The 26,742-nt window shown below is 50.6% G+C and overlaps 1 protein-coding gene across 2 annotated transcripts in view; it reads left to right on the forward strand.

The window, feature by feature from the left end:
• Positions 1-26,742, forward strand: part of slf1 (SMC5-SMC6 complex localization factor 1) — a 33,277-nt gene that overhangs the window by 2,174 nt on the left and 4,361 nt on the right. For both annotated transcript variants that reach the window (XM_064296528.1, XM_064296530.1), the window contains exons 3-17: positions 791-869; positions 1,169-1,394; positions 1,692-1,845; positions 2,138-2,296; positions 2,437-2,502; positions 2,958-3,104; positions 3,826-3,992; positions 4,456-4,590; positions 5,006-5,147; positions 5,962-6,109; positions 6,659-6,804; positions 8,523-8,677; positions 10,586-10,680; positions 15,543-15,635; positions 16,821-17,003. In XM_064296528.1, coding sequence (XP_064152598.1) covers positions 791-869; positions 1,169-1,394; positions 1,692-1,845; positions 2,138-2,296; positions 2,437-2,502; positions 2,958-3,104; positions 3,826-3,992; positions 4,456-4,590; positions 5,006-5,147; positions 5,962-6,109; positions 6,659-6,804; positions 8,523-8,677; positions 10,586-10,680; positions 15,543-15,635; positions 16,821-17,003 — 2,095 coding nt within the window. The remainder of the gene's footprint in view (positions 1-790; positions 870-1,168; positions 1,395-1,691; positions 1,846-2,137; positions 2,297-2,436; positions 2,503-2,957; positions 3,105-3,825; positions 3,993-4,455; positions 4,591-5,005; positions 5,148-5,961; positions 6,110-6,658; positions 6,805-8,522; positions 8,678-10,585; positions 10,681-15,542; positions 15,636-16,820; positions 17,004-26,742) is intronic.

Raw genomic sequence — 26,742 nt, forward strand, 5'->3', positions numbered from 1 at the left:
ATCACAGCATTCTGGCACTTGACATATGTGTGACCGTTTATGGTGAGCCAATTAGCTTGTAAGGAGGAGGACATTCAATGTAAAGAACTGACCAACTAACCTCCTTTTGTGTGTAAATAAGTGGATCAATTGTTATTTGGCACCAGGTTCCCTTCCTCTTGAATGTTTTACATGCTTTTGACCGGTGTAGGCTCCATTGTATTGCAAAAGCTCTCGGCTGCTTCACATTAAACATGCTTCATCTGAGGTCTCTGATCTATTTAGCGGTGAACTGAGCTACCCTGCTCCCATTTTAACAGCGAAGTCACGCACAGCCCTGCACTGCCATCTCGGTTTCCCAAATGTGGATCAGTCCAGGCCTCAAATCATTTTGACCTATAACTGGGGTCAGTTACTATAAAGCAGGATTCATAATGGGACTGCACTAAAATATACTATGATTTGCACTGACTTTGTTTCTTGACTATATTTCACCATTGATTACAGGACTAGGCATCTTATGACGTGTTTCTAGCTAATTGTGTTGCCTGTGTTCATTCTCTGTCAAGGAGATGGTTCAAGTCAAAGACGTTATTTACTTCAGGAGAATTTCAGTTTTGGCAATGTTTAAAAGCAAGCAACATATTGTGGCAGAGACAAACGTTGTGAGATTATTGTACAATCTGCCAACTTTTTATGTTTTATGTCTTCAAATTTCATGTTTTGAGCACCCTAATTTGTGTGTCCTCTTGTAGAACTGCTTTGAAGTTTGTAAAGTTGTTGTAGAGGTGACGTATGTACCATCTTCCAGACTTATAGGGAGGGGACAACACACCTGATTGTCAGTCGTCCTTCGAATAGCGAGAAGTTCCTTGCCGCCTGTGCAGGAGGTGAGATGTCTTTTGAGAGTCTAAGAGTCGTACACCAGCGCTAATCTTTTTAATGCATTGCACTTGTGTGCAAAGATTACACCATGCTGGAGCTGAACATAGGCTTTTTCTCTCAATAGCAGACGCAGAGCTTTTCACTTGTAAGATTACTTTTGCTTGAATGCGTCATGCTCTGGAGATCTGAAGCGGTGGCTGAACCTAATTCAAAGGCGGACAAGCCAGGGTTCTTCACTCAGGCCTCTATCCCAGAAGGGCTTAGCAGTGAATTCCCCTTGGCCTCCCTCCTCTTCTCATCGCAGGGATTTGGGTCGTGAAGCCGGAGTATGTTCGGGACAGCGAGAGGAACGGGGCGTGGCTGCCCGAGGAGCCCTACGAGGTGGACGTGACCTCGCGGTCTCCCGGGGCGACCAACCCAGTCCGCGCGTGGAGGGAGAGGGTGGCCAGCGGAAGCGTCCTCGGGGCCTTCCAGGGCTGGAGCGTCGTCCTGCTGGTCGACAACGCCAAACGGAACGCCACCATCAAACGGTTCGGCGCCACCTTTCTGCGTTCGGCGCTAACCTTGCGCACATAGTGACGCTTGTTTCCGGCTCGCTAAACGGCTTCCTTGTTTTGATGCAGTTTGTATGAATGAATTATATGTTACTGTCGCTTTTTTTTTACATTGTCCGTACACGTAAATGACTGTTGGTCTCCTTTTAGGTACGCTGTCACTGAAAGTCTGTGTTTTGCTAATTGTGCTCCTGTGTTTCCAATAGGCACTGTCGTGAATAAAAATGTCAGAGTTTCACCGAACAGTAAATGATCCTGTTACCCTGTTTCCAGAATTCTGATGTCAGGAAAGGCCCGAGTTTACTCTTCCGCGCCTCCATCCGGCGTTCCCGTGACACACGTGCTCACCAGCCCCGAGTGCAAGCGCTTGATGTCCCACAAGGAGACGTGCTACTCCGTAGACCACATCGCTCGGCATTTGTTCGGGGTAAGGGGTGAAGGATAACATTTTAATACTTTACTCAAAAAGTTTGCTTATAACGCAATGTGATATTTTTCATATTTTGTGGTCTAGTTCTGATGTCTTTTTTAAAGCATGCTTGTAATGCAGTCTTAGTTGATATAGTGCCATTATTTGTATTGCTTCAGTGTACTGCATTGTGCATAATGGAGCAGATATTGTCTATGCTGCATTGTGATATGATATTTCATCACGGGTGTGAGGGAGAGCTGTGTATTACCCGGGCTCAGAGATTTACCATCTCTGTGCTGTGTTACAGAGCCTGTGGTCAGAGGAGGGCTTCAATGAGTCCCTCGACACCTCTGGGTCCAGCAGTCAAGACTGCACTCTTATAGATACGTGCACAGAGTTGGAGGCCAATGACGTGCTCTTTGCCGACCTTGAAAATCAGCTGAGAGACCAGCTCTCAAAACTTGAGGTGAGAACATCGCTCGGGTGGCACGGAGTTACATCATCAGCACTCCGCCAGGTCGTACCCGGTCACGGTCTATGCGAGAGTATACGCGCACGAAATGTATTTCTGTTTTGACCCAAACTGCTTTAATTGCCTTTCTCCAGCGCCTGAAGAGGAAGCTTGTTTCCACAGAGTTTTTGAATGCGACCACAGCCGATCCTCAGACTCAGGTAGAGATGTTTGAAGCATTTGAGTGCGTGACCGAACATTGCGTTGAAGTGCGTGACTCAGTCTCGAGCGCGTGATTCTATAGCAGGTCGGGTCATTTTCGTCCGAGCTAAAAGCCCGCAGCTCTCCATGAAGTGATACTTCTACCCAGGATGTGACCCATTAGGGTGAGCTGATTCGAGCTGGCTGTCTCTTTATCAGTGGACTGTGAGTAGGGAGGTTCATTAAGGCCATTATTATATTATACTCTCCTTCCTTTGTATCCCATACACATAGCCCCAATATATAGAAAAAAAATATGATTATATTTTATTTTGAAGAGGAGGTAAGTGAGTTTTAAAGGCAAGTTTCAGGTTGCTGATGCCGGTGAGTGACCAGGTTTCCCACATTCTGATGGCTAAACACCACACCCCCCACCCCCACCCCCACCAACCTGCCTGTATTTTCTCCTTCACAGACTGTTATGGCGGACTTCAGTAACGTGGACAGCCTGATCGAGTGCGGCTTGCTCACAGAAGCCCTGGAAGAGCTGCAGGGGGCGCTGCACCCTGGCCAACTCCCTCCTGTGCAGGTCCTCCATTCGCTGATGCAACACGCCTTGCTTGTAAGAAAGATTTGTCTCATCTGATAGGCTGCTCACAGCCCCCTGCTAAGACAGAGTGTGTGAAAAGGCATTCAGTTCTGAGCTTTGTTTTTATTTGTTCTTTGATGTCTTTTTGTCCTGCAACTATGGAACATTCTAGCTTTCTCCTGCCTGATGGCTGAAGGCAAAAAGGACTGAGTTTGTTTAGTGTTTGCTTGGGAGATGCGCTTTGGAGATTGTTGCTGGAGGTGGTGTTAGTGGGCTAGGGCAGTAGGGGGCAGTCTTTGCAGAGATGGGGATGCTTATAGATCCCATGGTGCTTACTGAAACGGAACAGGTGTTATTTTCAGTGTTCTGCATTGAAGTTAGTTAGCCACACCATCCCTGGCCTTCCCTGTTTGCCTTGTTTCCCCAGGTTCTCTTTGTAATTGAGAAATGTGACCTCAGTTGGCTTTACTTTATATGAATGTAACACTTTTTTATGTTTTAGAAGTAATGACTTGGACCAAGTCTTCAGCCTCATAATCCTCCAATGTAGTACAATGTAGTCATACAATTATACTTATTTGTAGTTCTCTATCTAGTGCTCACAACCGAAGCACATCCGAAGTCTTTTTGTAGTGCTGTGTTCACGAATCTGGAGACCAGATTTCTTCCCCCCCACCCCAGTAATTTTTGTTTTGGTTCTGAATTGTTCCTTTCTATCGGTTTTGAACACTTCCTGGTTTGTTTCTCCCGCCAGGGTGAGGTGCAACCATACTTTTACTGCACCTTCCGGGCAGTTTTACACAACATCCTGCGGAAAAACCCTTCCTGGGGGTCCCCCGTTGTTGTCAAGTACTTCCAGCGCAGCCTGCAGTGCCCCCAGTGTAAGGGAGGACCACGGGGTCTTCTGGAACTGTCAGTCAGGTAACAGAGACCATCAGTGCTTTTCCTGCTGCTGTTCTCTTACAGCCCATGGTCAGGATTGACCTGTGAGGGACAATGATGTCATTCATTTTAAAACGTGTTCCATCCAGTGTCACTGCCTTTCCTTAATGATCTTACAATGGGGTGGCAATGTAGTATAATTGGTAAGGAACTGGTCTTGTATCCTAGTGGTTGCGTTTTTAATTCCTGGGTAAGACACTACCATTCTACCATTTATCCTGCATTTCTATGTAAAAAGTTGTGTCTGGATAAGAGTGTTGACTAAATGCCTGTCATGTAATGGCTGACCTGCACTCGATGCATTAGAACGCTAGATCTGGAGGGGTATACCTCCCAAGTCACCTGGATGACACCTAGGAAAGGCACTGTGGCCCTCTGTGGCCCTGCATGAGTTTGCATCTCGAGAGGACATTCCCTTCCGTCACAAAGAATTCTTCCTCAGGTTTTGCATGTCCAGCGAACCCACCTGTCACTCACTGCCTCGCCCCGCCCCGCCTGAGCAGGTCCGGTTCCACGTCGAGCTGCAAGGCCTCCTGCTCCAGCTCTTCCAGTTCGAGCTGCAGGCTTCCAGCATGGGGTAATGTCCAAACACTTGAAAACTCAAATTTAGCAAGTATAGTGCATGTGAGGTAAGTAACTTCATTAGTATTTGCAAGCCTTTTGCTGGTCATGACTAACCTTTTATGCATATTGAAGCACCCAAATGAGAAGACAATTTTCAAAAAGCAGGGGAAAAGGTAGTTTAAAAATTTCACAATGAAGAAGGCAAAATGCAAGAGAACTACATAGATTACAGCTCTGATAGAATAGGGTATAGGGGTATATAGGGGGTAAATGATGGAATAGCATATAGGGGGTAGCTGATGAGATAGGATATATGGGGGCATATATAGGGTAAATGATGAGATAGGCTATAAGGGGGTAACTGATGGGATAGGGTATAGGGGGTATATAGGTGGTAGCTGATGGGATGTTTCGTGGACCCCCTTCAGGAGAGCGGGAGGGTCCCGCTCCTCTGTACTGGTCAGCACCTTCTGGAGCGTGTGGGACCGCTCCACCCTCTGCACCCGGGCCGTCCAGCAGCTGGCCCAGCTGCTGATCCAGGCGTCTCTCTGGGCACGGCCCTCCTCGGAGGTGAGCGCCCCTCCAGGGCTTTCCCCCCTCTTACTGGAGCAGGACGTCCTGCCCTGCTCTGCTCTCAGCGTCCGATTCATCCTCCAGGGCTTTCCCCCCTCTCTTACTGGAGCAGGACGTCCTGCCCTGCTCTGCTCTCAGCGTCCGATTCATCCTCCAGGGTTTTCCCCCCTCTCTTACTGGACCAGGACGTCCTGCCCTGCCCTGCTCTCAGCGTCCGATTCATCCTCCAGGGTTTTCCCCCCTCTCTTACTGGAGCAGGACGTCCTGCCCTGCCCTGCTCTCAGTGTCTGATACATCCTCCAGGGCTTTCCCCTCTCTTACTGGAGCAGGACGTCCTGCCCTGCTCTTCTCTCAGTGTCCGATTCATCCTCCAGGGCTTTCCCCCCTCTTACTGGAGCAGGACGTCCTGCTCTGCCCTGCCCTGCTCTCAGTGTCTGATACATGCAAGATCACGTGGTTCCCCAGAAACGCGTAGCCAAATGGGCCATCGCTGTTCTGCAAAAACAGTGTCTTTATTGGTTTAAAATTCCCAAAACAACTAAAAAAACACATTCTTTCAAAAATAAAAAAACTCATAGAAAAATCTGAAGTCAAAACTTGTAAACAAAATTGCAACATCAAGACAAACAAGGGGAAATCAATTCTTTAAATCAATAAACATCAATACATATACCTAGAACACAAAATCACAATAACAGTAAAAATATATATATTTTAAAAGCGCAGGCATTCTCTGTTAAAAACAGAGACATGTGCCGGGTATTTTTTCCTAACGTTGGGAATCTGAGCAAACACCTCTTGCGTTTTCCAGGACTGGCAGCTGAGGATTGTGGGTACCCTCCACGATATCCTGGCGGTGGTGGTGGAGTACTGGTGTCAGGAGCACAGCCGGCAGAACAGGGACCTGGTGGAGAAAGGGCTGGCGGACCTGGGCCAGTACATCGCCATTCTCTGCCACGGTACGCGCTAATCTCCGCTAGCGGTCGTAAAAACAACCGCCAGGGACGCGGGTGACATGTTTTCGGGAAATTGCGTCGGGCTGCTCGTTTTGGAACGGGAGGTTACCGCGGAAAACGGGGGACCCTGTCGCGGCCAGATTGCGAGACCGTCGGCGTGACGTTCGAAAGCGGCACTTGTGGCGTCTGTGAGGACCGATGCAAAGTGTTTTGGAAATGGGACAATTCACGTAATGGCTTTTAAGAACGGCCATTAAGTTGAAGGAGAATTGGGTTCGGTTTCATCTTCTGTTGTTTCCTCTTATGTCTGATATGAGTATGAATGGCACAGAAGGGAAATCTTTAACCTCAATTTCATAGCACAGTTTCATAGAATTTTCGTTGTTGCAATAATAATAACAAACTCAGTTTTTGTGCTTTTCATACAGCCCATTTCGGGCAATACAGAATGGGGGATGCCTCGATGGAACAATAACAGCATCTTGATAAGCTAAGATACTAAGTGGGTGGAGCCTAATCTCTCAGTTGAGGCTTGTGATTGGTCTCCCGCAGATCTACCTCCTGAGGCCCTCCAGGAGTTCATTCCCAGCATCCCCTCTGTCAGGCTGAGGATGGTCACCGCCGACGCCGTATTCAGCCACCTCTGCAGCCAGAACGGCGTCGTCACGGGAACGGAGCCCCTCTCCTTAACGAAGATCGTAAGTTTCTCAGCGCTAGAAGATTTTTGCTTAAATATTATGTGTGAGAAAATAATGAATTGAGCGATTATGGGAACTAGTTATGGCTCATGAAAGGGACTTTGATTTGACAGTGTTGACTTTTGTCATTATTCAGCTGTTGGTTTCATTTGGTTTGAATACCGGATAAATGAAAAAGAGCTATGGCGGAAGTATTGAATACCGGCCAGCACTGTCTCCAGTGATTGTCCAGCTGGAGTTGAGCTTGGACGGGACACGGATGTCCCCGCCAGAGATAGAAAGAGCTCGTCAGAAAGCAGAAGCGCTAAAGGAGCGCTAACGGGCTGTAACCGGCGTGACCCCTGACCCCTCAGCCCCCTCCCCCCAAAGGGCCCGAGTCTCAGAGTTACATCATCAGCTGTGAGGCATCATGGGAACGGCTCTGCCCAAGAACAGTCCCGCCCAGGAGGGGTGTTTTTTTTTTTTTTTTTGCCGTCTCCCTGCTCGACACGGAAGGCGCGGCGTTTTTGTAATTAACCGAGGCTTCCCCCGAGCTCCCATCGAGCTCGGCAAACAAATTAGACCCGCCGGACGATTGATTTTAATCCCCCCGCGGGCGGGGGGGGGGGGGGCGGCGGAGAGCTCCGCTCCGCGCTCATTTCCATTTTAAATAAAACGGCCCGTTAAGGTGAGACATCGGCGAAGCAGCCAGGGTGAAATGAGTCTCGCTGCGTTTTATGTTACTTTATTTTATTTTTTTTCGTTACCGCGAAAAAAGAAAGGTATGGTTCGAGCGCGGCCGTTCGATAAGGGAGCTGCAGGGACGGAGTGTGTGTAAGAAATGGAGGAAGTGACCTGAGTTAACTGTCTGGATGTCTGGTGGGTTTTCCTGCACAGGTGAATGTTGAGTGTAAAAAAAAAACTTGGAATTGTGGGTAATGCGTCTTTGTTAGCTGTTGTTCATGCCTAGTATTATTTGACTGGCGCTAGGGACCCAAGAGTAGCGCATTATCCTAATTTATGTCAATCAACCCTTTCTGTATGTGTCAGTTTTTCCCGCTTATTAGGAGCTGCATTGTTTATTTCGAACTACAAACATATATATATTTTTCCCTATCCGTGTTTTGTGTACCATTTTGAAGATCATGGAATACACTTTTAATGAGTTCCATCATGTAGCCAAAGTAGTCAGGTATTTGTGTTGTAAAAATAGTTTCATTACTTATTTTGATCATTTCTATACGGCTCATAATAAAATGATAAAAAGTTCCCAACTGCGGGGGTTCATTCATGGAGTACAAAGCAAAAAAATGTACGACGAGAACGCAAATGTGAATAAATTAAATATGTTTATATTGTTGCGTATTTTCGAGGGTCCGTGGCCTTCCGAAGCTCCCCCTCCTCCCAAATCCCCACCCCCACCCCCCAGCCACCAAATATAGAAGGTAGAAGATGCATGTTTGAGACGGTGCTTTATAGAGCTGTAGCTTAACAGTCAGGGCAGCGGTAGCGCGAATTAGCATCCCGCGCACGAGCCGGCGGAGGCAGTCGTCTGTGCCGCCCGCTGACCCGCGCTCGTCATCCTCCCCCTGCGGCGGACGGGCACAGCTGCTGCCGCGTCTCCGTGGCGATGGGCGCGGGGTCAGACGAGCGACAGGGCAGGGAGGAGGGCTCCTCTCCCAGCTGGCGCGGCGGCGGGTTGAAATCGCGGTGTCGTGTCTGTGCCCCCCCGCCCCCAGGTGAGCTCCTACCTCCCGGCCCTGGTCAGGATGAGCGGCCGCGCGCCGACGAAGCCCCGGGCACCCGCCGTCGAACCCCCGACCGCCAGCTGCGCCGCGGACCGAGGGTCGGCCGCCACCGCCGCCGCCGTCGTCACCCCGCGGAGAGGAGCGCGGTGAGTACCAGGCCCCGCCTCCCCTCCTCCCTGCCCGCCGGCGACAGGAGCGAGACCCGACGCGACCGTCGCCCGCGACGACGGACGGCCGTCCAGACGGGAAGGTTAGGCGGAGCTTTCCCGAGGTCGCGCCTTCGCCGCGGAACCCCCAGGCGATGTTGGCACGACGACGGGCCCGTCCAGCCCGCCCACGCGGTTCACTTATTCATCTTCCCTGTTTTTAAACCAGAGCTCACATGCTGGAGTACCATTAGCAGACAGTTGGAAGCGGCTCATTGCTGTAGCAGCAATGAGAAAAGCCAAATAAAAAACAAGAAAAATAGAAGAAAAAAAAAGTATACCCTCAACACGTCTGTTTCATTCACTGTCAGAACAGACGGTCAGAACAGACGAAGCCATGTAAAGTCTAAGGAAGTTTGTCCCTTAACATTTTTAGTTTGTTGTAGTTCTTGCCTTCTTGGTCTATGCTTGTCTACTTATGTTATTCATTCCTGAATAACCCACTGTATACTCTGTTAAAAATAACTTCAAGGGTGAATCGTTTTTGTATTCTTAAGACCATAAGACGCCCGGTGGGGTCACGGAAAAGACAGATCTAAAGACGAAGGGCGGGAGAGGAGGACGCGGAGGCAGCGACTGTGGTTCTGTCGCCCCGGTTAGCCGCGGGTCTGCCGGACCCAAGGCGAGCCCCGGGGATTTTTTCAGAAAATTGAACCGTTCCCGCGCGAACAGGTTTACGGGGAGCCCGTGACACTCCAGAAGTGGGCGGTTTCATTTTTCGGGGAAATAAAGGAGCGTGAGCCTGAAAGTGTCCTGTGAAATGCTCACCGCTAGCTCGTTAGCATTGCTTCATGACACATGCCATCGGCGGTTAAAGCTAAAATGAAAGGTTTGGATCATTTTCGGTGGGCTGTCCTATCAGGAATAAAGAAAACACGAGAAGCGCAGTTCATTCGTCGATCATGAGACCACGACAGTCTTTGGAAGGGAAAGATCTGTGAGTAGGCGGGGCCAAAAAAAAATCGTCTTCTAACACTTCCAGGGCGAGCAGCTATCGTGCTATATGTGAGACTCCCTCAGCTGCGATGCAAACTGCCATATTAGAACGGTACAGTCAGAGCGAAGGCAAGTCACTGTAAGACGGGAGAGGCTTGTGGGTGGGGACACCTGTCAGCTTGGGATGATGAGCAGTGTGGGGTGGGACGCGCGCACACACACACACACACACACACACACACACACACACACACACACACCGCATGCTACACGGTGCAGTTGCTCTTAACCGCTAACAAAGAGCCGTGCCATGTGGTGGCTGTGCCCGCCTCACCGTTCTGGAGCTCTGCCTGGGTTCTGAGCAGACCAATTACCAGAAAACAAGCCCCTCTGTCAAGAGTTTCCTCTCGCCGTCCTCTTCACATTAGATGCTTTAAAGGCGACTTCATTTAAGCTCGGAGGAGTTAAACTTTATTCGCTGGGAGTTTTGACAGCCCCCAGGTAATAGTGCTGTAGGACTTTCTTTTGGTTATTATTTTATGTTTGGTTCAAAACAAAATCAACAGAAGAAGAGTGACATTCTCGCAGCCCAATTGAAAATTTAATCGACAAGTTGAAATCACAACTAAATATCCGCCATTTTGGGTTTACGCTTGATATGGCCGGTAAGTAGAGCAATATGCAGCGATGTCATCTGTGGACAACATAGCAGTGAAAATTAACATTTTGTGCCTGTTTGTTATTTGAATGTGAGTGTGTGTGTGTGCATGTGCGTGTGTGTGTGTGCGAGGGGGTGGTTGTTTGGGGAAAGGCATTTATCCGGTCAAGTGCAAACGGTCACATGGGGATTACTGAGTTTACGGAGTGCGTGAAGCTTCTGCTGAAATTGGCCCCTCTCTCCTCTCCTGCTAGGGCTGCGGAGGAGACTGTGGCCCCTGCGGCCCCCGGGGGCCCCGGCTCGGGCAAGCAGAACGTCCCCAGAGGGCTGAACCGAGTCAATGCAGCCGGTAAGACCCTTTCCCCACACCCGTCACTCATACCTATTCCGCTGTGTCTGATCTCTCTTCTATGATGTCACGTCTATGGGGTTCACTGGGCTTTTCAGCGATGGGAGACTTATATTCCGTTCAATGTCTTTTATTTTTAATTTTTAAACACACTCAGTTCTAATAAAGACGCGCGAACACACACGCGCACAGTTTAAGAATGTTAAACACGGTAATTATGCCCGCGACTGCGCGGGCGAGTGCAGAGAGAGAGAGAGAGAGAGAGAGAGAGAGAGAGAAAGTTCCGGCAGCGAGCTGCGTGGACTCTGCGTGAACCCGCAGCAGTGTCAGTGCCCATATTCTCCCCAGCGCCTGATCAGAAAGGCCTGCCCTGGCAGGGGCGAGAGAGAGAGGGTGGGGGAGAGGGGGAGGCGGCCTGCCTGCACAACACCCCAGGCTGTTCGCGCGTGTTTCCTTCCTCCGCTACGTGCTCTTCATACCGATGCCGTCGCCATTAATTTTTGATGCGACGCCCCCGCAATGTGACTCCGTGCCCCCCCACCCCCCTCCCCCCACCATCCCCAATACCGCCTCCCCTCTCCCGCTCTTCCAGTCCCCACGTGCAGCCGAACGGCCTCTTGTTCACCTGTGTGCAGCGCTCCCTCTCTCCTCCCTCCCTCCCTCCTTCTCTCCCTCTCTCTTTCCCTCCCCTCACTGCTCGTTTACCTTTGGTTTCTCCCTCTGGTGAAGGTTACATCTAAAATTTACATCTGCTTTACAACTCTCACTCAGTGTGGCCATCGGGGATGGGAACGAACATCCAGGTATTCACACAACGGGCACCAAACGGACAAAATGGCGGTACAGTAGGCCTCAGCAATGGCCAGTTTTTCTGTACCGTGCTGCCAGTACTTTAACGCCAGGATGGCACTGTAATGCCCTCCCCGAAGCACAGCGCCTGCACAGCTGCCGGCACCAGCTCACGGGTAACACCACACATCGCAATCAATGCCGTCTGATTTAATGGCGTCTGCCTGTCTGGAGATCTTGCACTTGCTGCATTTTGAGGAAGCTGGTCCAAGGTGGAAAAGAAATGCTCAAAAAAAGGTTAAAAAAATAAAAAAAATAAGTAGTTGGTACTTTTGAGCTAAGAGCCCTCAGGGTTTCCCTCAGGAATACTGTTAGCAGAGGGGGGGGGGGGGGTGAGGTGCCTCAGAGGGTATGCAAGAGGTGAGTTGTGGTTTTCACACGGTATAGCCTACACCTGGCCTGGTGAAACCATGACTACACCATGCCAGTTTCTGTTAAATACTGCCACCAGGACTTTTTTTCCCCTTCCGCCGAGATCTGAGTCTGAGGTTTTATTGATTTTTCTCTGATGTTTGCGGAGGGGCACCCCTGGGGGGGAACCCTGAGCGCTATCCTTTTGTTGGTTTTGTTGTCTGTCGTGTCGTGTTGACGGGCAGGGATTTGACAGAAATTCGCATTTAGTTGTATTTAAGCTATTCAAATATTACGTGGGCAATATATTTGAATAGCAAATAATGCAGGTTCCTGATGGTGAATAGCACCAAGTGAAGAAACGTAACAAAAACTTCCTCAGTGCTTTCGCATGAGCAAAAAATCGGAGACCTCCTCAATGGGGAGACGTTCCACACGTGTTCACCACAGACACCCCAAAACCCCCTCCCCCCCCTCCGAATACCCACACCTCAGCTACTCTCCTCAGTTTAAACTGAGGTGAACCCTCTTCTACACAAAGTGAGTAACGAACAAGCAACAAGCACGGATGTGCTCATTACTTTTTTTTCCCCGGTGTAAACAGGCGCTTGAAACTTGTCTTACATGCGAACGTGGGCCGACGGAGCGGTGCATTCTGGGTAAAAGCCGTCCTATGCGTTGTGCCTCTGTTGGCGTGCAACGCCTGTTCCTGGGCACTGGGGGGTTTGAGGCTGGTTGCTTGTCACCCCTCCGCTGCCTACAGGTGATGAGAGGGGGTGAGGGGGGGTGAGGGGTGGGGGGGGGGGTAAGTCACAGGGGAGTCCAGATGCGTGGGGGCAGCTTGCAGAGGTACAGGATCACCTTGGAGAGCTTCACATTAGCTGTCAGAGAGCAGCAGACGGAGTCTTGGAGGAGCCCAGTGAAAGTCAAGTCTGGTGTGTGTGTGTGTGTATCAGTGTGTGTGTGCAGTATATGTCTGTGTGTGTGTGTGTGTGTGTGTGTGTTTGCTTATGCTGGAGTGCATTTTGAGCCTTGCTAGGAGGGGTGTCAACCTTGGCACTGTCATTTCACTTGAGTATGAACCATAGTCGTTTTTTTTTGTTTTTTTTCCCTGATCCAGATCACTTGTGGGGACAGGGAGAAGCAGGAGTAGGGGGTGTGGTCAGCTTTGTGCGGTTGCACCTTGTTTGCAATGGATGTCTTGTCTGGTCATGAAAAAATAATAATTTTAAAGAGAGCGTTAACAGATGATGTGCTGGACACTCGGTGCTCGGTGATTATTTGTTTTGTTCCACAGTGTCGAAATTGCATTTTTTTTTTTGTAGTTCTAGTTTGGAAGATTGTGTCTGATCAATAAGCACACTTCTAGATGTTCTTTTTTTATATAGGAGACGTTTCAGTGTCTTGAACCAGCACTAAACACATAATGGGACAGAGCACAGGGAACAGTGCGTATGGTATTTTCCGGAAAACGCCTGGCTCATTCTGTCCATTTACCAACGGCCATTTGGACTTACTTACCCGACCTTTAAAGGTGGTGGGGGGGGGGGGGGGATTGTTTTTTGCAAAGGAAAAAAAAGTACACGTGCATTTCACTTTTTTTTTTTAAGGCTGAATGTCAGTCGTAAGGAAATATATAGAAAAGGACGGCCGGATTTATCCTTTTCGCGCTTTTTAAATGCTGAGCGTGCAATTACCCCAGTAATGGAAGTGTTTTGTCCAAATTGCCGCCATTAAAGTGATTTAACCGTGTGTAGATTGAGGCTGGCATTTGTGAGGGGGAGTACACATGTGGAGACGGGGAGGCAGGTTTTAATCATTCATTTTAAAACCCATTATGAGGCCGAACGCTGGCTTGTCGCAGCTCACAACCGCTCATTAACACATGGATTTCCTTTACTTTGTTTTTACGATTTGACTCTTTTTTTTTTCTTCTTTTTTTCTTCTTCTGCCAGTCACTTCAGCGAACTGTTTTGCCATTTTCCCCCTTTTCTCTCTCGCTCGCCCGCCCGTCGCGCGCGGATTCGACGCTAACTCGTCCGCGCGCGGACGTCACGCTCGCTCGCTCGCTCGCTATTAGCGACAAAGTTAGCGAACAGTACCGTGGACACGCGGCGGCGAGCCTCTCTGCGTATCCGGAGCCGTTGCCCGGCGGTTCCGGTCCGCGGCGTTTGCCGGGGGTTTTTAAGCGGTGCGGACCCCGGGTCGGGAGAGGACGCGCCCGCGAGCCCTCCGTCCCGTTTCGCCAAAAAAAAAAAAAGAAGGCGCGGCGCCGCGGATTTCCGAATTTCCCGTTAATCCTGCCCCGGACGCACCGGACGGCACCGACGAGGGGGGGCGGAGGTGGGGGTGGGGGGGAGAATAAACGAGTAAATAAAACGCTTCATCGGGAGGTGAAGGTCCGAAACGAGGTGGTGTCCTTCGGTGCCGGGAGGCAGCCGGGCGATCCGGACCGGTCCAAAAAGCGCGTTCTGCAGGACCGGCGGTCGCCCTCTGATGTCTCGCTGCCGCTTCCATTTCAGACGGGCTGCTTCGCCAGATGTTGCCCTGAATACAGATGAATCCCTCCAGCCAGCCTCTCTTCATCCCCCCCTTTTCTTTTTTTCTTTGAGAGGACAAAATTTAAGCCCTGTTCTCTTTTCCTCTTTTACAAAAATACCTCTTCGGAAAAGGGAATCGCGCCGTTTGAAAGAAGGCTAGCGGGGGGACGCCGGTTTTTAGCGTTCCTTGAAACGTAGCGAGTGTTTTTTTCTCGCGCGTTATCGATTTTATTTTATTTTTTTTCCTCCGCTTCTCTCTGGTCTTTCGCTCGTCGGGTTTCCTGCAGCAGCACTTTTGCTGGGTTTTTTTTTTATTTTAATCTGGGCGATGCCAGAGAGCGGGGACAGCCAGGCGTCCTGTTGCGAGCTAGCAGAGCGTTCGTTAGCCGATTAGCGGCGTCCTGCGTCTGCAGCGGAAGGCGCCGGCGCGCTCGAGCTCGGCGTCTAACTTTCTCCGCGAAGTTTGGCCGTACGTGGAAAAGGAGGCTTCGCCCTCCTCGGACGCGCTCCTGATTTGGCGTTTCATATCGAAAATGGAGGGAACGGAGAGGGAGGGCGGCGGAGGGAAAGAGAAACGGTAAATAAAATTCCTTCGGAGGGCTCTGTCTGTGGTGCTGGCGGTGCGGTTTGCTGATTAAACGTCACGTGACTCTTTTGGTGATGCCCAGCGGAGCTTTTGAACCCTCGATCTGTGAAAAATCCTGTTGGGGCCATTGTGCGCGGGCTATGTTGCGTAGCCAGCTCCACCGGAACAATGCCGGACAGAGAGAGCCGCCTTCTTCCACACCCGCTGTTAACTTTGGGGGTGGTGGGGGGGTATGGAGGGGTGGGGGCGTCTTTAATGTAAGTGGAAACTCACACAGTCGGAACGGGAGAAAGGCGAATTCAAATCTCGCTCGTTTCTACCCCCTCCTCCTTGCTCCCTCCCGACAGTTCTGGTGGCACCATCTCACGAAGGGGCATGATTTACTTTTGGTTTTTTTAGGGTGGGCGGGGGGGCTGTTTTCGTTGGTCGTTGCGTTCCTGGTTCTCGAGCAGTGTGGGGAACTGAGAGTTGGACGGGAGGCACCCTAATTTCGGGGTGTTGTTTTTTCTCTCCCCCCCCCTTCTGTCGATGTGAAGGGGAGACCCTCCTACACAGAGCCTGCAAGACGGACCAAGTGGAGACCGTCCTCCGCGTCCTTCCACTTCCTGGAATAGACGTCAACGTTAAAGGTGAGTCCCGACCTCCTGCTCTCCTGCCGTCTCTTTTTCTAGGTTTGCGCCAATTTTCTGAGGGCGTGCAGGAAGACGTGCGTCATCAGCGTAACCTTTTAAACGATACGCGAAGGGTGTGTCTTCCTTGACGCAGTAGGATCGCTTTGATGCTAGACTTACGATTACTCTGCTTCGCAGATACGCGCGCTCAGCTGTTTCTGTGCGAACCTTGTGACCTGGCTCCACTTATGTTTGTTGATACGATTTTTTTGGTGATTGAAGCGTTTCTTTGTTTTGTGTTTTTCGGGAGGTGGGGGAGGGGCGGTGGGGCTGTTGCGTTTTCTTATGCCCTTTTTCTTTTCACATTTACCGAAGAGGAAACTAAATCGGAGGGAAGGGTGTTGGTGTGTGTCTGTGTGTGTGTGTGTCCGTGTGTGAGTGACACAGTCGCACGCGTGTGTGAGTGTATGAGAGCGTCAAAGGTTCCAAATGAAAAACTAAGATACAGTGGAAAGAAGCAAAAGAGAGAGAGAAAAAAACACGAAAGAAAGAAAAGAAAGCTCGCATGCCTTCATGCCTTGGTGACAAGGAGGACAAATCTCTCCTGGAAGGCGAGGCCTCTTGTCAGTGATAATGAATCTGCCGGATTTGCAGAGGGGGAGAAAAGATGCCCTTCATAGCCAAACGATCTTGCCCTGCTTCTCCCAGTCACTTTTTTTCCTTTTAATAAAGCCCGGAATTTTAATGGCAATAGTATAATACGCATCTCCTCCGACTGAAGTGGGTTTTTGTACTTTTGACTTGTGGTGCTCTCTCTCTTTGCTTCTACAATCCAGTTGGAGTTTGTGTTTTTTTTTTTTTTTTTTTACCTGAAATGAACTTAATAATTCACGCGAAATATTAAAAGGCTTTTTCTACAGTGTGTGCAGCAGACATCGCTTTTTTTTGTTGACGGTTGTATTTCTGAAGTAGCTGTTGCCTTAACTGCAGGGAATTCAAAGGAAAGAACATTAAGTTACACAGTCATTCTGAAGCATGTGCAGTACTTGGAAAAATACACTAATAAATGAGAGGTTTTAGTACAGAAATTATGCAGATAAAATTTTGAGTTTTCGTTTTTGCATGAGAGTAATTTTGTCGGCCATTTTGGTAAGTTTGTGGGGCTTTGCGGTTGAGACCAGGGCTTGTTCGCTCTCCGTTTAGACTATGCGGGATGGACCCCCCTCCATGAAGCCTGTAACCATGGCAGCAGCGCGTGCGTGCGGGCCCTCCTGGAGCACTGCCCCGCCCTTCACCTGGAAACCCAGGTGGACGGGGTCAGCCCCCTGCACGACGCCCTCCTGAACGGGCACCTGGACATCGCCAAGATGCTGCTGCGATACGGCGGTCAGTACGCCCCTCCCGACCCCGCCCCCCCACCACCTCCCCCACACACACACCCGTAGACCCCCCCCACACACACACCCGTACCCACAAAGACACACGGAAGACCACAGCCAAAGCACACACGAAAGACCACACAGTACATCCTGACTATTTACAGTACAGTTCTTCAGTATTTGATCATACTTTTCCATTGGCTGTTTCACATTACATTCTGTAGTAGACGAGTGCATTTGGATGACAGGAAACTTTTGGGCTGATGGGTTTTGCGTGTATGCGGCAGTGCGACACACGCACTCGACAGCCGCTTGCAGAAATATAACCTCTTTAACGGGCTGTGAATAACAGTTTCTGTTTCACTCTGATGCCACTAAGTCACCTGGATTTGTTCGCCGTCTACTTCCGGACTTTACAAGACAACCGTTACAAGACATAGTTTTTGGCATTGCTCTTTGGTTTGACTACTAATTATTGCTGATGGTCATGCAGTGGGCATTGGTGGGAGATTTATTAATTTTTTTTTCCTGAGAACCGTAATCAGGAGCTGGACTAACAGGCTCTGGTTGTATCTAATCTCTTTATTTTAATTGAATGCAGATGCTATTATAGCCAAAGTATGTGTCAATTCCCCAAGCCTCGGTATCTACACATTGACGCGCGCATGAATAAATCCATATATAGAACGTGATTTAGTATACTTATATCCTGATTTGGAGTCCCTGGAGAGCGGTATGAAAAGTGCACTGAAATGAGCGGACATTTTAGCGCACTACAAAGCGAGCGTGGCGTGGAGAATGGAGGATCCCAGCAACGTTCATTGTGCCACATTGAGCAGCTGAAGGTTTGAGGTGTGCGGTAGGACATTTCTAGAGCGAGTGGTGGAACGTTTCTCGGTTTGTGGCCTACTAAAGTGGGCGGGTATGGGATGGGGGGGAGGAAAAGTGAATGTATCCCAGAGTGCTTTGCTGCTGGTGCGGGTGCTCCTTTCCTAACCTAACCTACTCTTCAGGGTCGAGGTTATCATTTGGCTCCATCTCCACTTTGCCATGACAGTTGTGTTTCTCCCGCGATGGTCTGTCATGCGCGTTCTCCACGAACGCACGTCCAAACGAATCATCCCGTTTTCGCCTGCGAGTCGTCTTCCCGAGGATATTAGAAGAGTCGGGCTCTGCCAGTTGTGAAATTCATACGACGGCGCGTGAGGCGGTGGGGGGTTTGGTACGAAACGTGTCAAAACAAAAAATATTTGGCGCGTCTGTGTGTGTCCGCCTGCCACCCGCCACCACCGCTCGGCGGCTCAGAAGCGGCCGCGATGTGTGTCAAAACAAGGGAGGGATCAGTTACGGGAAAGAGCGGGGACGGAGAAACGGCAGAGGCCGCTCCGCGCTCTCTCTCTCTCTGTCCCTCTCTCTCTCTCTTTATCTCTCTGTCTCTCTCTCTCTCTGTCCCTCTCTCTCTCTCTCTCTCTCGCTCTGTCTCTCTCTCTCTCTTTCTCTGTCTCTCTCTCTCTCCTCGCTCTCCGGTTTGACTAATTATAGTTAATTTGATTCTGTTTCCCATTAACACATGTACATATTCCGTTCTATATAAAAATAAAAAAAAATAGATTAGACTGGGATTGTTTGGGCCCGCTGAGGAATGGAGGGCTGGAGAGGGGGAGTGGATTAAACGGGTCAGGAGAAGACGCTGTTTGTAAAATTAGAAACGGGGGGGCGGGGGGGGGGCAGGGGCGTGTCTGAGAACCAGGACGTCGGCCTCGCCTGAGCCATGAGTTCGGCGGCTGAACTCGGGGGAGATGGTGTTGGGCGCTGTGGGTGGAGGGGTTCGTGCACGCGAACGGCCGTACCGCCATTCGCCAAACCTCGTATCACTCCGCAGGACCATCCTCGAACTGTGGACACCTCGTTACTGCCTTTGCCGGAACCACCCTGTATAAAATTCTGTTAAATAGCAAAGGTACAAATTTGTAATGTAAATGATTGTGTTATTTACTGTGAAACACGGTAATACATTTCACATTTGTTAGATATACTACCTGCCTCCCTATTGCTCAAAGGAAGAACTCCACTGCTTTCAGTTACCAGAAGTGATTGTGACATCAGGTGATCCTTCACATTAGAATGTTCAGTTAAGAACATTCTAATCACATATCTGTGATCCTACACATTAGAATGTTCAGTTAAGAACATTCTAATCAACTATGTGTGATCCTACACATTAGAGTGTTCAGTTAAGAACATTCTAATCACATATCTGTGATCCTACACCTGTAAGGGGTTAATTTCAGGACGGGGGGGGGGGGGGGTGTTGTCTGCATCTGAATGCTTTCGTCCAGTAACTCCAGTACCTGGTACCTAAATACAGCGAGAGAGAGAGAGAGAGAGAGAGAGAGAGAAGACGCGCCGGCACGGCGGAATGGTAATGAGGGTCTTCCGGCTCGCGCCCGGGGCCCGCCATGAAATAATAATGACGCGGGGAGAGGTAATGAACCGCCCCCGACCCGACCCAGCCCGCCGCCGCCGCCAGGAAGCAGGGCCACGGCCGGGGCCAGGGATGTTGTCTTAGCCTCTCCCGCTCAAGGTTGGCCCTGCCCAGCCCGGCCCGCCCCGCCCGGCGAACCCCCAACCCCCCCCGCCTTCGCCTGCGAAACAGGGTTTTTTTCCCCTCCTTTTTTTTTTCTTTTTCCCCGCGAAGGGTGTTTAATTTTGCAGGGTGGCCGGAGCCCTCCTGATTGGAACGGAAAACAACCTTGAGCTCAGGCGGCTCTGAGCCTTCTTCAGAACCGGCGCGACGCTGGGAGAGGAGAGAGAGTCCGAGCCGGCAAGGCGGGGGTGGGTGGGGGGGGCGGGAGAGCTGGCCCCGCATCCTAATCTTTCACGGTGTCGTCGTCCCTGTGCGGGGGCCCTCCTTGCCGGGGAGGGTCGGCCGGCCGGACCAGCACCGTGTCCCCCCCCCCTCGCCACCGGTATCGCCTCACCCCGCCTGGGTCAGGCCCGGCCAGCGTCTCTTTCGCTCGCTTGACTTTCTTTTGTGTGTGTGTGTGTGTGTGTGTGTACCTAATTAATGAATGTGTTTTTCCCCTCTCTCTCTCCCTCCCTTCCTATTGAGCCACAGCCAGAGTGAAGCACTTTTCAGGGGGAAGAAAGTGTTTGATTGAGGACAGGGTTACACAACGGCTCCTCCTCGGGTGTTTATCTGCGTTAGTCACGCGGCGCTCTCGTCGGCCCCCTCCTTGTTCCCTTCTGAAAAAGCGAATCCCCTCGCGCTTCTCGGCCGAGCGAACGTTCGCCGAGCCAAAAGACGTCATCGACTCCGTATCCACGGCAGCGGAGCGCGTCCTCGGAGAGCGGTTCGGTCGCCAGCGCGTAGCCTGACGGACTCGGAGAAAGCGCTGGCGAACCACGGGTAGGCGCCCCGGGGGGGGGGAGAGAGGGGGGTTGGCGAGGCGAGGCCTGTAGTGAGAGCGCAGGCGTGACTAGCCAGAGACGAGAAGGCGAAACGCACAAACCCGTTCCTCTGTTAATGACCTTTTAAGGAGAGAAACGCCTGGTCATTTCTCAGCAGATGAGATTTACTCTTTTTGGGATGGTATGGCCAGTAGGGGGCGTGTGTGTATGTGTGCGTGTGGTGTGTGTGTGTGCGTGTGCGTGTGTGTGTGTGTATGCGTATGCATGTGTGTGTGTATGTGTGCGTGTGTATGCGTGTGTGTATGTATGTGTGTGTGTGTGGTGTGTTGCGTTAGGGGTGTGTGTGTGTTTTGTATTGTGTGCTGTGTGTATGTGTGTGTGTGATGTATGTGTTATGCTGTGTGTGTGTGTGTGTATGTATGCGTGTAGTGTGTGTGTGATGGGATGGTGTGTAGTGTTTTGCATGTTTATGCAGTGTGTGTGTGTGTATATCTCCCCCCTCCTCTCCAGGCTGTGCCCATGAAGGCAGTGTCAGGGTGATTGATGGTTTTGATTTTCCCTGCTCTTCTCCCATGCTGATGCAGCAGTCCCCGCTTTGCGTGGGCGGCGGCGGCGGCGGCATTTCGGAGGAAAACCCCGTGCGCTTTCCAGCAGACTCGGGAGGGGGCAGCCTCGCGCCCTTCCCGATGCTACCAACGGCATCGTAGCAGTAGAAGGGCGTCCAAAGCTGCTTTTCAAACGGCATTAGGCCTCAGGCCCACTCTGAGCCCTGCCAGCCCCCCCCTCCCCCACCTGTTTCCCACAAGCTCTCATCTCTGCCCCTCTCCAAAAAAAAATTCAAAATCGCTCACTCTGAACCCCCTACTTCCATCTCTTCTTTGTCATTCCAACATCTACCCTCTCAAGGTTTCTGCGTTCGACACACTGACAGAGGGAGTTGTAGTTTTGTTGTTTTTTTTTTCCAAGGATGTGTTTGCATTCACAATATTATTTTGAGGTCTGAAGGTTCCTGTAGGGTTTTTTTTTAACACTTTTACACACACAAGGGACCCTTCTGGTAATACCTCTGGCCTTGAGTAGTGTTTGACTTGATATTAAGGCTTCTTTATGCAACAATAACCCTGAACCAAGGAATGTGTTTGCAGTGGTCTTTATGGTCGGGTTTTGCTCCTCGTTTCTTGAAGAGATTGAGTGAAAGGTATTGAATACAAATAAATAAAAATCGCCATCTCAAGGTTGTCGTCTCCAAGTCGTATTCCTGCGAGAAATGGAGCCGCGGCATTGTCGGATAACGAAGAGGCAGAAAAGCCTTGCATAATTACAGCCCACTCTCTCTCCTTTGTGTCGCCGTGAACCTGACGGAGCGAGCAGTGACTCATTTCTAAAACGTACACTCGAGATGTCCTTCGCAGCCGAGGAAAACAAAAAACAAAACACCGCAATGGTGGCCCGGGCCCACGGTGAAATAATCCTTATTAATCAAATGGCCTGCCTCTGTTTAAGAGCCTTTATCTGCCTTTAATTAACAGGCGAAACGAAACATATCGTAGCAGGTTATGCAGCGGTTGTGATTCGGTTTCACTAGACTACAGGACAATGAGGCGTCGGGGACGGACACTGTGCTCCACCGCACAATGATTCCCCTGAGTGGGCGGTAGTTAGTCACGTTGTAAGTTTCCGTGGATAAGCACAGTCTGCTGAATGTGTTATTCGTTCAATATTGTTTTACTGTAGGTGGGTTTTGAAACTGTGTGTTTTTGTGTTTGTGCCTGCCATGTGTCGGACTGGGTATGAGGTTAGAGGGTTGCAGGTTCAAATCTGCTGTAGGGTACTGCGGTTGTACCTTTGAGTTTGCCTGGTATACATCAGTAAATTATTTAATATTAGACTGTATATAGTAAGTGTGATTATCTTCTAGACAAATAACAATGAATGAACCTGTGCCTTGGAAGATCATAGAGGTCAAAGGTCAGAGCCCTGTGCAAGTCTATGGAAAGCCACAACTAGCCCCTGACTATACCCCTTTGATTGAATGACAAAATGGCATGGTCACTCCTATACTTAGGTCTTACCTTTCTTTTTATTTTCATGCTTTTCTTCCAATTCGGAGTGACCAGTCCTGTTCCACAGCAGAGTTCTTCAGAACCACCATTTTAGATTTTCTGAGGATCGAAGACAGGCTTGCGCTCTCCTTCCGAAGCATATGATGTCACCCCCCCCCCGCTTGTTTTCTCACCGCAGTCGACCAGTCGCGCTCGAGCAAGCACGAGTCAGAGGACGACGCCGCCTCACGTGCGTCTCCACAGAAGAACCGCCAACGCCTAATCGACCAGCTGGGGTCGCCGGCGCTCGACGCCACGTCGTCACCCCAGTCGGCTAAAACCCTCCCTGCCTGGGCGATGCTAGCGCCAGTTGGCTCGCCTGCGGTCTGCCGCAGTCGGCGCTAGAAGTCCGTTCGCCTGACCTGGGCCATCCCTGCAACTGCCTAATATAGCACCTGGCCGCCCTTTCAGTCTGTCAGAATGAGCTCGTTGACAGATGGGCTGGGCTATGACAAGACGGAGGTCATCCAGGCTCTGACATGGGCTGTGGAGGGTTGTGACATGGGCTTAAGAGCGTTCTAATATGGCCTGTGGAGGGTTCTGACGTGGGCTGTGGAGACCACCGACAGGTGACTGGAATGTTCTGGATGTCTTCTTTAAGTAGTCTGTTCACCTGCTTGAACTGTCTCATAGCTTCCAAAGAAATGGTATGGATCAGGGCAATAACACTATATATATAGTGTGTTAGGTTTTGGTGCGTTCTATCATACGTGTTATTTATTTTAGTCCCTGGCTACACACCTAAATATGTCGCGGAAGGAAACCGCAAAAGAGCAGAGGATGCTGTGGCCCTGGAGGGGTTAGTGTCTAGCATGTCTAGTGTTTATCTGCTATTCATGGAAAGCGAAAGGATATGCAGACGTGGCAGTGGGTACTGGGATGGCATGGCGGCCCATTTACGTTTCCCCAGGTACTGGGGAGGTGGGCACGGCGGGCATGCCTGTGCGGCGCCAGGCGATTGTAGACGTGCCCTGGCACGAGCTCTCCGGACCGGGGCCTCTAATCTCTGTACGCTCTGTCCTTCGTTACTTCATTTTGTCTTAGTACGTTGTCAGGTGGCGGCTTGTTCCTGTGGACAGTCCAAGTTACTGAAGCCCAAGCACATGCCACAGAACCCCATGCACTCACTACTGAAGCCCATGTACACATTACTGAAGCCCATGTACACATTTCTGAAGCCCATGTACACATTTCTGAAGCCCATGTACACATTTCTGAAGCCCATGTACATATTCGGAACTTCAATGTATATTTTAAGCTGAATCACCCTCCATCTTGTCTCTTGCTTAGGGCCACAGCAACCCCCGCGAGAACCGAGCATTCTCTCCTTTATACCGCCGTTGTGTTATTTTATCGCAGTTCAGGGGGGCGGGAGGCTCCTCCGGCCTCCGCGTCGTTTACATATTTCAGATCTGTCACCCGGGAAGAGGAATCACATGACATGTTTACCGCGCGGCTTTCAGCTGGAGCGCCACCGGAGCCCGTCTGGCTCAGCTTCAGTTTCAGACGCCGGGGAGCTGGGGCTTCTCTCCCTCTCTCTCCTCTCTCTCTCGCTCTCTCTCCCCCTCCCTCCATCTCTATTGTTTTCCCGCTCTCTCCCTCTTTCTGTATTTCTAGTCTTTGCCTGCCCTCTAAAGGCCAAAGGGGGGCTGCCGTGTCTGCTGCCCGCGCATCGGGGGGGGCCTCCTGCCCGCGGACCGCGCGGTGGCGGCTGCCAGCCGCTGAAGCCATCCCCCTCACCCCCCAACCCCCCCACCCTCCACCCTCCCCCCGGCTGGCCGGCCGGGCTCCAGCACCGCATAATTACCAAAGCTCACGCTCGATCCCCCAGGTGTTTTATTTATCTACAGAGCAGTGTATCTGACACACCACGCCAATACCTGGACCTGCTTCAGTCGCTCTCCATGATGCGCGAGCCAATATCATACGAGGCCCCGTTCCCTCTCTCTCTCTCTCCCTGCCTCCCCCTTTCTCTCTCTCTCCCTGCCTCCCCCTTTCTCTCTCTCTCCCTGCCTCCCCCTTTCTCTCCCTCTCTCTCTCAGAAAAAGGGGGGAAACTGCAAAGCACTGACAGATGTGTACTTCATGGGCCATTGTGAAGAATAGGCAGCGGCTGATTCCATTGTCCTGGGGGAGGAGATCTACCCGCTCTTGCATTCATCAAGGTCCGCTGGCGACCGCGTAGCCCCCCCCCCTCCCGCTCCCACCACCAGCCCTCCCCGAACGCCCGTCTCTCTCTCTCTCCTGCCTTTGTCACATTCCAGGTTTCGGCCTGTCAGGCAGTGTGACACCGCGGCGGCGGCGGGGACTGCGTCGGCTCCGCGCCACCGCCTCATTCGCAGCTGATGGGTTTGATTTGGGCCAGCGCCTCTTTTGCATGGGAGAGGAGGGAGGGGAACGGGGGAGCGAGAGAGAGAGAGGTAGAGAGAGAGACAGAGAGGTGTAGACATAGGCAGAGGGGGGGAAAAAAAACTTTCCCGTCACGTCTGGTGCGGAATTCTGTTTTTTTGAAAAGTGCCCCCCGTAGTTAGCGCACGCTACCGCGAGGCACAGCGACACCCACCCTCCCCCCCACCCCCCTTCATCATCCTTTCTCCCCTGTTTCCTGATTGGATGAGGTTGTTGAACTTTGTGTGTGTGTGTGTGCGTGTATGTAAATGCACTGCATTTATATAGCGCTTTTATCCAAAGCGCTTTACAATTGATGCATCTCATTCACCAGAGCAGTTAGGTTAGGTGCTTACTCAGACATTCAAGCAGGCGGATCGAACGCAACCTCGAGCCAGACACCGCTCTTCCTCCTGACTATTACGGTGTGTTTTAAAATATTAATTTGATGTCTACCGATACTCATAAATACTTATTTTTGCTGTTTGTGTGATATCGGTTGTGCGCAAGCAGTTCATTTCAAAACGGTTACGTTTCTAATGAAAATAACCTCACCGGGGAACCGTTTGTCATGTTTGTCAGGGAACGAACCCTTTTTTTAAACCGAAACGGTCGTCGGCCGACGCACGGTTCGAAGAAGGGGGGGAAAAATCCCACTCGTCAGCGACGGGAACACGTATCCCTTTTCCGGGCTGTCGCCACCTGCTGGCGGAAATTCCCGTCTCTCTCTGCAGGAGAAGGGAACGAGTTTGGATTGTCCTGGAGTCGGAACGCCGGTGGCTGGACTGCGAAAAAAGTTTGCCGGTTCCCATTTTGATCTTTTGTCTTTCTCACCCAGTTATTAACCTTCGATAAAGGCGTCTGGAAAATGAATGAATGATGATAATTTATGGATGTCTCTTGGTCGTGTATAATCATCAGTATCAGTGTCTGTGAAATTGGAAGCTTAGTTCCGTAGCACAGTCCTTATACTCTGGATGTTGGTGGCGCTAGAACTTGCCTTGTTATATTTCCTAATTTCTTTGCTTGTTTTTTTTTTGTGCATTGACCCCCTTAGATGTCTGCAAACCTTATTCAAAAGCCAATGGTCGAGTAGGGCCTCTTACATTGCATTACAATACATTACAGGCATGTAGCAGACGCTTTTATCCAGAGCAACTTTTACATAGCATTATTATCTTCCTGTCACCTGCATGTGCTTTGGAAATTTGTTTCAGTTTTCAGCCCAAAATATTGAACGGCTCCAAATTGCAATGACTACACAAGGCACATATCGGTAGGGAGGAATATGCACCTTCGACACAAAAGCTGCCCTCAAACTTCAGACCTTTACTTCCAGAACAAATGTCTGTCGTAACCCTAATCTGCAGCGTTAAAAGTTTTCCCTGACACTTCACGAAAGGTGGGTTATATCAGCCTGTCGCGGTGATGAAGGCGAGACTGTTCCTTTAGTGGCACTTTGACAGAAGAGGAGTTTTCTGAAATGCGTTTGAAGGACACGGCGGAGCCAGGAATATTCACAGAGCCGAACAGAAAAGTCACTTTTTTTTAAAAAAAAGAAAATGCGCTTTGAGGAGGTGCGGAACGCGACCTTCCGCCCGTTGAATATTTATGAAATGTTTGTCCGAGATGAAAGGCGTCACTTCGAAGACGCGCGGGACACGACTCGGGAGGTTCTGCCCCCTGCGAAAGCAGCTCCTCGCCCCGCTCGGAAAAGTTCATCTCGGACGAACGGACGCATCCCCAGGATTTTAAAATGCCCCTGGGATGATTGCTGCTGTCCTCAAAAAAAAAGGGACTATTCTGCACCTTTGTCCCCAGGAGCTGTTTGGACACAGCCAGGAAA

The sequence above is a fragment of the Anguilla rostrata genome, chromosome 10 (assembly GCF_018555375.3).
Source record: "Anguilla rostrata isolate EN2019 chromosome 10, ASM1855537v3, whole genome shotgun sequence".
NCBI lineage: Eukaryota > Metazoa > Chordata > Actinopteri > Anguilliformes > Anguillidae > Anguilla > Anguilla rostrata.